Source organism: Schistocerca americana, chromosome 1, assembly GCF_021461395.2.
Source record: "Schistocerca americana isolate TAMUIC-IGC-003095 chromosome 1, iqSchAmer2.1, whole genome shotgun sequence".
NCBI lineage: Eukaryota > Metazoa > Arthropoda > Insecta > Orthoptera > Acrididae > Schistocerca > Schistocerca americana.
In genome coordinates, this window is record NC_060119.1 from 185691996 (window position 1) to 185705347 (window position 13352).

Consider the following 13352-nt stretch of genomic DNA (forward strand, 5'->3'; position numbering starts at 1 on the left):
ACTATTGGAGCTGCAACATTTGTTATGGAGCACAAAGTGGGCAACAACGACTGTCCACAATGTATGTCTTTAAGGACTAAAATAATTGTAAATCGACAAAACATCACAGGATCACAGATGTACTGGTAGTTCAGAAAACTTTGAGAAAAGGCTCAGTGCAAAATGGAAACAAGAGCCTTAAAGTCATAAAATAAACTCCAGAAATTAGGTGCTTACACCAGGGTGTTCATATAATTTTGTCCATCCCCTGTATGTCTCAACAGTACAGTTCAAATGAAAGTATGAACTTACATACACAGTGTGAAGTTTCAGTAGTATACAAGAAACATTTAAGGAGATTAAGTGCATATACCAGCTCATATGTTTATTGTCCATGATGTTCACACAGAGTCATTCTATGCATTCATTAAGTTCTGTAGTTGTTACTGCACCACATACAAGCCTCAATTCGAAAATAATCAACAGTGCAATCATTAAACCTGAGCAGATGACGGTTCCACAATCCACTTATTGTTTTGACCCAGCAACAGTGGAAACATATTACAAAAACCTTGGTAAATTTGCAAAAATAACAGTCACATAAAATACTTTGAAATGATTTTTTTTAAGTCCTTGTGATAGGCTGCTGAACTGTAATGACTTTTCTTTTTCTTACTTTCCAATAGAGGTTACATCAGTTTTACTGGTATAAATGCAAGGTGGTAAAAGGTAACTGTGGATACATGATCTCTTGTTCCTGAAATATGTACCAATTGTGTATGAAAGTGGAAGAAAAAAAAAAAAAAAAACACCTGAATCGTAATAGAAGAAACTTGTGGGTTTCTGTCTGGAGTGGCCCTCATAGTCCACAACAGACATCAACACTGTGTGTAAGTAGCCAGCATAACAAGCACAAGTAGTTTATAATACCTGCACCTAAAATTAAATATGTATACAGCCTTAGGCATGGAGCTAAATAGCAATAACCATAGACAAACGGTACAACAGATAATTTTCAGATGGAAAGGTTGCTTCATCCAAGTGAAGACAGGAAACTGGGAGAGAGGAAACAAAGGTGTAATTTGATGTTTATTACCTCAGCTAGAAGGATCACTACGAATGGAACATACACACAGACTGGGAATTAATGGGAGAGGAAATCTGTCGTATCTTTTTGAAAGGAACCACCCTTACATTCATTTCTAAAGTTTAGGAAAATCACAGAAACCCTAAAGTGAACCTGTGTGGCTGAGTGGCGATTTCCCATGCCGCCCAAATACAAATCCACTGCCTCAACCATTGTGCATTCTTGATTAGTAAAAGGGAGCAATAAGTTTGGGGAAATTAGCGAGTCATTTTCATCATCGACTCTCAAGTCGCCGATGTGGCGTCAACTAATGACGACTTGCAATATGGCGGCCGGACTCCCCCGAATGGGGCCTCCTGCCCAACAATGCCATACATTCATTTCATTTCAGTGAGTAGGCCTATTGAGGGATTTGGTATGATATTCACCTAGGATTTGAGGACAGGCGAACAAGAAAGAAGAAAGAAAGAAAGAGATAGAGAGAGAAATTGAATAACTAGCCATAGATGGAAGGGGAGAAGCTATGAGAAGAGTTGGAGATGGAAAGGGGGACTAACTTGGTAAACAGATGGCAGATCCTTGTCATAGAAAACTTTGTTTTTTACTAATAGTTTTAGAGAGCAACATGTAAGATTCTCGAGTCATTCAATGCGCCTGTAACTCCTCCTAATATGCTTTCAGGATAGTTATGTTGCATTACTGGAATAAGAGCATCTGTACTGGGAAATATACCAAAGTAACTAAACATCCCAATTCTGCAAAAAGAATGTCTTATACAGAGGTCTGACCAAAGTATGGAAACACGATACGAAGTGTATGCTTGAAAATAAATGCAGATTTTAGCTATGCTTTTAGGTTTTGCTATTACTTTTGACTACGAATGACACCTGTGCACTATCCTCAAAAGAGTGCAAGTGCCATTCACGATAAGGACTGTGCTCAGTGTAATTGTGGGTGCTTTATGTCAGATGAAAGCAAATTCGAACATTGACAGATTGTCATCGTTTGTTATGATGGGTGCTTCTGTAACCAAGGTGGCCGAAAGGTTTGGTGTTTGATCCAGTGCCCATTATACTACATACCCAGATCAAAGATTCATACCACACACAGGGGAAGAGGAAAAACATCACCCGCTATGTCAAAATGTGGACGAAATTATGTGCCGAGTGATAATGTGACCATGACAAATGGTCACAGGATTGTGACAAAAAATAAAGAAGATGACAGCAGAAAAAGTTACTGCAGAACTGAGTGTTGTACTCACAAATCCAGTCAGAGCCAAAACAACACAAAGGAAGCTCCACAAGCAGGAAATCGCAGGGCAAGCTGGTTTTCCAAAACCACTCATGAGTGATGCAAACGTTCATAACGGGAAAATGTGGTTCTGAAGCCATACAGTCTCAACTGTGGAGCAGTGGAAGAAAGTCATTTAGTTGTATGTGTCATTTTCCACACTGTTTCCAACTTCTGAATGAGTTTACACTGGAGAGTAAAATAGGGCAGGGGTTCAGCTATGATTTGGGCAGCAATATCATGGTATTCCATAGGCTACAGTTACTGTACAAAGTCGCATTATTGCCGAAGATTGTGTGTGTAATTTGGTTGATCAGGTCCATCCTATGGTACAATATTTGTTCCCCTATGGTGGCGCTCTGTTCCAAGATAACGGGGGCCCTGTTCACACAGCTCGCACCATCCAGTATTAGTTTTGAGAGCACAAGGAGGAAATGCCAAATCTCCCCTGGCCATCTCCATCACCAGATTTCCGTATTATTGAGCCTTTGTGGTCTATTTTTGAAAGGAGTGTGCGTGATCCACTCCCACCATCATTACCAGAACTTGCCACTATTTTGCAGGAAGAATGGTACAAGATATCCTTCTAAACCACAAGGGATCTGGATGTATCCATCCTAAGACAACTATAAGATGTTTTGAATGGCAGTGGGTTTAGCACACTGTATAAAGTATGGTAATATGTTGTGTTTTTGGTGTTCCCATATTTTTGGCCAGTCAAAACAAAATTGGTAAATGTGTTCACTTTCACCAACGGGGAACCTGTAATGGAAAATTCAATTGTGAAACAAGTATTAATAAAACACTTCAGATTTTGTAACTGAGATTGCTCTTTAATTTATTTCATTTAGTTTTCTGGTTAGATTACCAGTTTTAAAGAGTTAGAATCTAGAACATAGCATTTGATACATACAAAATATAACATTTGTGTACAGATATTTCTGAATAATATTCTCACATTTATACTATATAAGGGAATCCTAGGAAAATGTAATTGTGAAAATACAAATATACTAACAGAAAGTCATTTCGATCACACACAATCCTACTCTTTATCCAGCATTATAAGTAAATCAGAAAATAAGTTTAGTGACACAATTTTTGTATTGTAAGAAAATGTAGAATATGTATGCATGTAGTTCAGCCCTATATCATCTTGTGCAAATTCCGAAAGAAAAAAGAAATTAGGAATACAAGTACCAGTATATAAAACTAAAAATATCACCTAAGACAGTTCTCACATTTACACACAGGCATCTTAGTTTCTAGACATATCAAATTTAAAAACTCCAATGATGCACATGCTAATTTGCTTCCTAATGAAAGTGGATAGCACTACTATTTTTTGCAGATTTAGCATATTGATTATAAAATTAACTTACCACTAATACATAAAAATATGGCATGTTTTGTTATAAAACTATTCAAACTGAAAATACTATGAACTGAATGTATAAAAAATTATCAAGGAAAAAAACATACATTATGTGGTCATTAATATCAAATTCAATCACATTTATTTCTGCCTTTGTTTATGCAGTCTACACATTGGTACACACATGGAGCAAATAATTCACAGATAAAATGATTATCACATGTTACAGTATCAAAGACACTGAAAAACTGTTCCACATATATCACTTGCACTGTTAGGATAAGAAGAAAATAATCGGTACTGACATCATCAAAATTCCATGGATGGATATATTACGCATTTTTTCTGCTCCTTTACGTTTTAAAAAAAAATTCAAAGAAACAAAATGTTCCATTCATCTGACAATGTCAACATGAAATCGGTAGAAAGAAAATATTCGAATGATGAAGTTCAAAGTGTAAGTGTTTTCACTGTATTATGGAAAGATGATATCTACCCCTGAACTACCTCCAAATTAAACATGTGAGGACTGAAAGAAAGAAAAAAAAAAGAGGACATAAAGAAAAACAAAAATTCGTACAAATACTATCTAATACAAGGGAAATAATAATGAATGCACAGACTGAAAGACTAGACTGGGTTACCAAAAAAGAGTTGTGATGGCAATTTCTCTTTTCTGCAGCAAAGTGAGACATGATTATTCAAATTATTAAAAGCTTTTTAAACTGAATTTTCTTCCTTAAGTACACTTAAGTCTAAAGTGTCAAAAAAAGCTCACAGCATTCATCAACCAAACTCTCCAACAACTGTATAAATTAATCAAGATCACTCTGATGCAAATAAAAGATAAGACTGCCACCACTTATCACATCAAGCTAAACTTGCAATGGTAAAGTCCACAACTGCATATCTGGAGAAAACATTATCAGTAAGCAAATTGTCAGACTTAATTCACACAAACTGAAAAGCAGTTTCTGCCTCAGCACTACAGCCGAGCGTGCAGTCAGTGGCCATCGCCTCACCTGGCACACAGTAAGTACATAATATAACTTTTCAGATCTCTGCGGATGCATGAGGCTCCGCTTCCTTCTGCCGCCAGGTACCCAATAGATAAAACAACGTGGACTTCACTTTGCGTCCATAGGTCTAATACCGACTCCCACATTTAATGCTTTCTTTTATAGATATAAAAACAATGAACAGTGCAAACTAAGCATAGAAATCTGTAACTTATCTCTAGAGCCTGTTCATCAAGTAACACATATCTTATAATTGTCTCTGTCGATGTCGAATGCACATTCTTGTAACATATATTTACTTTTACTTTCTTCTTTATTAAGACCAAGAAGAGCGCTTCTGTTCCTTTCAGTACACTCTCTTTGCTAACACCACTGGGTGCAGGCACACATGTGTGGAGTCTTGTGTGTTACCACACAATGTCATGGTTCATTTCCTTCACTGGTTCTATTCTTCTGGTTTTCAACACAAATTAAATTCTCACAATACAGAAGATCATCCAAGCATGCATGCAGTGTGGGACAATCTGGGAGCCTCCCATGAGGCAACATTGGGCTAAACTGTTGTTCAATCCCAACCATTTTCTTTTATCATGTGAGCCAACTCGATGATGTATTTGCCTTCCTTATACTTCTGGCTTGATTCAAAAGCATGTTCCTGGAACATAAAAACAGAAAGATGATGCAGAACAACTCATTACGTATTTGTATTGTTCTAAGATGTGCAACTGTTCATGGAATGTTTTGTAAATGACTGCACCCAGCAATACAAACACCCAAAAGCAATACAAACAACTGATTCGCTGGAGAAGCTTAAGATCACACAAAACCTTACATGATATAGACATTAATACAAGGCATGTAATAGAAGTTATAACAGCAAATGCATTTCATTTGTCACTATCATTGTTTTGCTGCATTTCTGCAAACTAAAATCAACTTTAATAATGAGGTGACATTTTTCTGCTCTTTATCATGTGTGCTACTTTAACAAGAAAGGAAAGAGTAATGTGTGAACTACTGCCTGTGGATCATGTAAGGCATGCTTCATGTACATTACACATGTTTATTCAATTTTCATATGAGAAACCCAGCACTGTGTTCATCCAAAGTGGCAATTCCAGTGAAACTCAATTACAAGGGATAAAATTATGTTTACTGATGACTGCAATATTATAGCCACTGAAAGAATAAGAGGTCTCCTTGCAGTGAAAGTATATGAAACCCTCACAAAAGTTTACAATACTGCTACACTGGACATAAAACAAATGCCATAAATTTCAGTTTGAACAGGAAAAAATGACACCGGAAATTTAAATGTAGTTGGTATTTGCATAGCATACACTAAAGTTCTAGAAATATGTATTTATTATCAGTTGAAACAGTGTCAATACGAAAGTTACTCACAAACAGAAGAAGATCAGAATTAGATGCCCTTGAAGTTGTCATCAGTGAGTAACAGCCAATGCCTTATAGTTAAGTTCTATTGGTATTTTAACTCAGTTCTTAGCAATGGAATGCTTTTCTGCACAAAACGTTAGTACAGTTTTCAGACTACAGAAAAGGGAAATTAGGAAAACAGCCAAATACAGTAATAATCCTCACTGTAAGGACCTGTTCAGGTCACAGGAGATTTTAATTATACCATTTTGGCACACTCCCCAGTTAGTTATGCACATTAAAAAAAATCTTTGTAACTACTGAACAAATAACTCTGCGCATGTCCAAGGAACAGGAGCTACAGCATACTTGCATTTAGCAAGAAATAATAAACAAGAAACTCAAAATAGTGTTTACTGCTATCGAATACTACTGTTCAACACAAAATTGTTCAAGAGGGTCAGAGAGGTTAATGAAACTATTTTTTAAAAAAAAGACAGGTGAAAAGTACACATCAAGCAATACATTCTACTGAGTGAAGGACTGACAATGTGTGCAACAAAAGATACAATGACTTTTAAATTAAAGAACATGAAAACAAAAATTGATGGAAGCATGCAACACACAGTATTTTATCAAAGAAGCTATAAGAATTTTACACAGAAAAAAAAGCTGATAACAGATGGCACTGTATGCTGTATAGTTCAAATGTCCACCACTACCAGTAGAGAAATAGCACAAATGAACAACAAAATATGCTACGACATTTCGTAATGCCTCAAGAGAAAATGCCAAACATAAATGATTTAAATTTTTCCAATATTATGCGACAGTTAAGCAGACAGTGTCTTTCAATGTGTCCCACAAAAAAGAGTCACAGGGGGTCACATCTGGTGAATATGGAGCACCATCCACATGTCCACCAGTAAATTCAGGGCAATTCAAAGTAAAGATTCAACTCCTGAAGTACAGTATTCATCAAAAACACACAACATCTGTTCAGTGTGATGTGACTGGGCCTCATCTTACTTGCACATTTCTGGTCGATCTTCCCCTGCTTGCTGTGTATTGACAAATTGTTCCAAAACTGAAATGTAGTGTCTATTAGTTTTCGATTCACAAACAAAGAAAGGGTTGATGATAATGTTTCTGTTGCACACCATGACACTAACAGTAACTTTGGGAGATTGCTGTGGTTTTGCTTCACACTAACGGGAACCGCAAAATCGTCATTTTTGCTTAGTCACAAACCCATTCAGCTGGAAATGGGCTCCTAGTGCAAAGCAGATGCAGCCAACATCAAATCCGTCATTATCAATCATTCTGAGAATCTGGTTCACAATCTCATTTGTCAAACTGCCGGTATGTGTGTGAACTAATGGATCTTGAATGAAAATATGTGTAGACAGTTTCTCAGTATTGCTCGAATGCTAGAACGCTTCAAATCAGTCCCTGCTGCAGTTCTTCATACAGATTTCTTAAGATGTTGCTGAATAAGTCCAGAGACTGTGGGGACAGTTTCAGGAACAAATATATTTGGCCTGGGATGTTTATTTCTCACTGTATTGTCAGCCACGGTGCCTGATTTTTGAGACTGTTTATTTACATCATGTTCTTTTCAAACATTAAATTGTGTTTGCATCTTGTTGCCATAATGCTAAATTCAAATCAATGATATTCCAGTATAAGCAGTGGCTGCTGCTGTGTAAGAGCATAAGAGCACATGACTACCCTAACTTTCGACACCTTACATATTTATTGGTTATTTTTCTTTCAATGCTGTTGATTGTAACAGAGATGCTGCAATCTGAAAGATATGGCACTTATATCTGATGCACCAGTGCTCCTCTAGACTCCGTTAAGCTTGGCATCAGGGTCATGAGCACACCTACATTTATGCATGTTTTAAGGAGATTCTGCGCATGCACAACTCACGTGACGTAACTGCCTTATGGGTCAAATATATACGGTTTTGATAGACAACATGCATGGTTTATGATGTGCATAGATAGCCCTTGCCACACAACTAGGACTTCACTTCAGTGCTGCCAGTTGGTAGCACATTGTGCCAGACTTTTACGGTCCAAGCTTAACAAGTATAACATCGAGCATATTTACATAGCCACAGCGTCATGGTTAAGTGGTCATGGTGTTGGACTGCCGAGTGGAGGGGCAGTGTTCAAAACTCTCTCAAGCCAATTTTTTAATTTATTTCTTTTACAAAATTATTAACTGCCTGCTTGGTCACTGAAATGTTTTTTCTCTTTCTACAGTGTTGGCAATTGTCATACTATGCATTAGTTATGGAATAGGAGTCATGTGGTAAGAATCCATTACTTTGCAAGTAAATGTGTTGAACACTGACAGCAGGCGAGATACCACATAGAATTATAATTCTTAGAAGGAAGAATGTAAGAAAAAACTCTTATTAGAAGAACAGCAAAAAGAAGAATAAAACCCAAGGTATCTTGAAGAAGAGATTAAAAAGATGAATAACACAAAAGATTATTTGAGTATGAGACAGCTGCTGTGAAAGAAAAGAAAGAGGAACAAGTAACTCAGGAGGCATGAGAAAAAATTATCTTCCTAACTTCAGGTAAACTGAGAAAAGCACTAAATAAGAAAATTAAAAAGCTACAGTATGCTTCAGGGTGCAGAAATCATGAAGGTAGGAGGAGGAGTGAGAGAAAAGGAGTTTGAAACCATTCAGAAAAATCTTGAGTAAAGAAAATCTAGTATGAGTAATGCATTATTTAATATGATTCCCAAAAAACAGTAATCCAAAAATATTTTGTTTATCTTTTTCCAGTACTGAAATGCAGAAGGTCACTAGTTTTAAAAATGTTACTTGTTTGTGAGTTGGAAATAATCCAGATATATTTATGTTAATACATGTAATTTCTTCCCTAGTATTCATCCCATTGTAGTGTCTGCTGTTGTTTATAATTTGGGAAATTTATTTTTATTTTAATGCTGTGGCCACATGTCATTATCGTCACCATAGTCTTCAGTTAACTGAAGGGTTAAAGAAAAGTGAAATGGTACTAGCACTTCAGGACAGCAGTACGGAAGGTGAATAGTCAACTTCTGTTTATTGGGAGAATTTTAAGAAAGTGTGGCTCATCTATAAAGGAGACTGTGTATAAAACAATAGTGTAACCCATTCTTAACCCCACTAGTGGTAGGTTTCACCAGAAGATGCTTTGTGAACTCAAATGGCAATCCCTGGAGGGATGGCATTTTTGTGGAACACTATTGAGAAAGTTTAGAGCACTGACATTTGAAGCCGACTGCAGATCAATTCTGCACTGCAAACATATATTTTGCGTAAGGATAATGAAGACAAAATACGAAGAATTATGATTTGTTTGGAGGCATGTAGACAGTCATTTTCCCCTTGTTCTGTTTGCTAGTGGAACCGGTAAGAGAATGACTAGTAATGTTACAAGCCCTCTGCCAGGCACCATATCATGGCTTGTCAAGTATGTATGTATGTATGTATGTATGTATGTATGCAAAAGGGACAGAAGTTGAGTGTGCCATCAGTCTCCAAATTGCGTAAACTTGGTCCAGTTTGTAATCAGATTTTAACTTTTTTGTTCCTTGTAATTTATGAAGTGGCAATTGGGGAATAGCCCCCAACATTTGCCTTAAGGAATGTGGGAAACCACCTAAAAATCACAGACAAGCTGCCCAGTATACCAGATCAACAATCCTTAAACCACACTGTGAATTTGATCTGCGCCTGGTGTACACCTCTTTGTCACAGGTTAGCATGCTGCACATTAACCTACACAAGCAGGTCTCCTAATCCTCAAAATATACCCACAATAAAAGCTATGTGCTTGGCAATAGCTAATCATAAACCAGATGCTCATTGAGCAAGTGCAATAACAAAGTTTGCTGCTGAAAAATTTCATTCACCTCCAAGTTTAGTCCACCAATTTCTCTGAAACTATGTTTCCCTTAATAATTTATAGAAAACTGGAGTTTAAGAAAGGAAAATGTATGTTACCACAGGGGCACTTGGCTAATGAAGATACAGTAATTAGATAACAACTTCTCTGGTTACAAAGCCCATTTATCTTTAGCGTATTCGAATATTACTTACAGGATGATTCAATGATGATGTAACAAACTTTCAGGGATGCTGGAGAAGGGTAAATGTATCAATCAGAGGTAAGGGAGCTTGGCCTGGAAATGAGCGAGCCAAATGTCCAACATGATGGAGCTCCATCTCATTTTGGGCTGCAGGTTTGTGAATGCACTCCATGAAAAGTCTGAACAGAGGATATGCAGAGGAAGTCCTGTTTCATGGCCAACATATTCACCTGATGTCATCCCACTTGCTGCTTCCTGTGTGACCAAGTGAAAAGACTTGTCTACGAGTTACCTATTGAGATTGAATAGGATCATCTGGCAAGAATTCTCTCTGCCTGCAACACAATTTGCTGTTGTTTGAATTATTAGAAAGGGTATGACAAAACTCTGTGTGATGATTCCAAGCCCAGATTGATGCTGGGGGATGCCATTTTGAACAACTGTTGTAAATATGAGAGCTTGTGAAATTGTGGAGGGACATCAAATTTGCTGTTAATGTACCACGGACTTAGGACTTTCAGTTTCTCTGACATTGAACATATGTACCATTACTAGTCCATCAACAGGGAAAATTATCTGAGGGTACTAGAGTATTCAGTGGGAATTATGTACGTCATGATCAGAGTTCAAAAGTAGGGGGCCTTCAGTTTGAGCACTGTGTGAGGCTAAGGTGGAACTTGAGTCTAGGTGTGCTTGCTTGTGTAAATGTGCGTGCATTTTCCTTTCTGTAAAAGGTTCAGGGCAAAACCTCAAATGTGTAACAGTCATTTCATTGTGCCTGCCTGCAACTCAATGTGACACCTTCACGTAAGTAGAAATCTGTCCTTTGCATAATATTGTTAAACACACACACACACACACACACACACACACACACACACACACACACACACACACACACAGAGAGAGAGTGTCTCGTCACAGGGTATAGAGATAGTGGCGACGAGTATGCAAGTAGCAGTAAGAGTCAGGTTATACAGAACTGTAGACTGCATGATCAGTGGAATATGACACTGAGTGTTTTTTCAGAACAATGGTGACATTAATAAGATTTCTGTATTCAGACTGCATTTGTATCCCATTTGTGAAAACCAAGTAAATTACAATATTTTACATGTTTAATAATTATGATTAAATTTTCAGTTATGGAATGGTTCAGGGAAACTGAATGCAAACACTTGTAGAAAGCAATGCAAGAATGAAACAGTCTGAGGCTCTCAAGCTAAAACAGGAATACAATTTGATGATGATGATGATGATTATTATGTTTAGTTTGTTGGGCACTCAACTGCACAGTCATCAGTGCCCATACAATGTCCCCATTTTTACACAGTCCAATTTGTACACATTCCAGTCCAGCCATTGTCACAAATAATGATAATAATGATGATGGAGTGACGAGGACAACACAAACACCAAGTTCCCAGGCAGAGAATACAGTTTCTTCTAACATGAATTATCAGGATCATTCAGAGTGTAAAAAATGATTTTACCACACCAACTGCTGATCCCCAAGCACAGTGATCACAAGAATGCCAGTTCACAAACAATTAAGACATTAAACAAACAGTGACATTCTGGGTCAAATCTTTGGCACTACAAGTGTACAACATAGAAACTGAAAAAAATAGTCCCATGCTACAATAAGTGCCTTCACAATTACTGCGACAATATTTCAAAATAGAGTACGGTACTGTAACTTCGTAAATAATGTTTTACACCAATATCTTTTGTTTTTATTTAGTTATACCAAAAAGTTCTTTGCTTTCTGGACAACTCTCGTATAACCTGTTCTGTTGTCTCATGGCGGAAATGAGAAGTAACATATTGCAGCATGATGAATTCATAATTAGAATTAAATTTCTGACAATAATGTTATTAACTATGAAAAATTGGAATATGAATATCTGTTATTATTTGCAAATGATGTGCTCAAAAATATACATGCTCTTACTATTACAGTACAGCAAAAGTCTATTTATGAGCTGTCTGTTTTGTCAGTTACATTACAATTACTGGAAAATAGCTTTTTCTTTGCGGTCTTTTTTTCTATTAAAAAGATATTTGTTGAATTATCTTACGTATTTCCACCCCAGTGTTGTTTTGCAGCACTCGCAGTATATATCGGCAACAGCATGGAGTCCTGTGAGCAGGACTCTCTCTTCTGCAGGGCCGCATCCCACATTCACCCTGAACAACAAATGCAAAAGTCAGTTTTGGCACAAAGAGTATTTCATATGTAATCAAACACAAAATTTTCAAAAATAAGTTTTTGTCGTCATCATCATGACTTGCACAGTTTGTTATCAAAACTGGAAACTTCTTTCTTTATACTATGTTGATCACAAGAAATCTCTGTGTGCACCCAAGAAGTACAGCTACATTCTCAGTGCGTTTCAGTAGTGTGAGTGGTAGAATGTTCACTACTCAGTATATTAACCTGCCTCAAAGGGTCATTTCAAGTTTAGACCATGAACACTATGTCACTTTATAGCAAGAAAGGTTGTCAGGACAGGAAGTAGCCCAGTGGATCTGCATACAATGCAACAACATCATTGAAACTATTCCATTATATTCCAGTATTGTCAGACAGGAAACACTGAACATACATGCCCTGTAGAGGTTGTCAGCAAAAGCTTATGACCTCTACTTCCTAGATGCCATTAGGAGAGTGTAACAGAACAGCGTGATGCCTTTTTCAATGCAGTTGGGAGCGCCGCATCAACAAAGATAGTATCCAACTGTTTCCTTACAATTAATTTAGTCTTTAGATCTCCATTATAAATAGCAGTCAAGCCCTCTAAAAGTATCGTACATGAAGAAGGTGGGCAAAGTAATGTCAAGAATGTAACTTTGATCAGTGGCATCAGGTTCTCTTCAGTAACAAGTTTAGGAACTGTCTGACACCTGATGATCATCACAGGAGTGTGTGGAGGTACTAACGTACATCTCAGGCTTACAGAGCCACAGGTTCACCAGATCAGTTGTGTTTTGGGCCGGTATCATGTACAGATGTTGGATTCCTCTCAGCATTATTGAGCATAATTTTAAGGCTGTGCAGTATCGGTATTGGATCCTCTGACCTATATCGGTCACCCTTACAATCAACATTTTGGTGATA

At 37.2% G+C, this 13352-nt stretch overlaps 1 protein-coding gene across 3 annotated transcripts in view; it reads right to left on the reverse strand.

Moving 5' to 3' along the window:
- Nucleotides 1-3171: 3171 nt before the first annotated feature.
- Nucleotides 3172-13352, reverse strand: part of LOC124555517 (protein yippee-like 2) — a 609150-nt gene continuing 598969 nt past the window's right edge. For all 3 annotated transcript variants that reach the window (XM_047129839.1, XM_047130443.1, XM_047130895.1), the window contains 2 exons: nt 12313-12421; nt 3172-5408 (listed from right to left, as the gene is read on the reverse strand). In XM_047129839.1, coding sequence (XP_046985795.1) covers nt 5319-5408; nt 12313-12421 — 199 coding nt within the window. In that variant the 3' untranslated portion in view covers nt 3172-5318. The remainder of the gene's footprint in view (nt 5409-12312; nt 12422-13352) is intronic.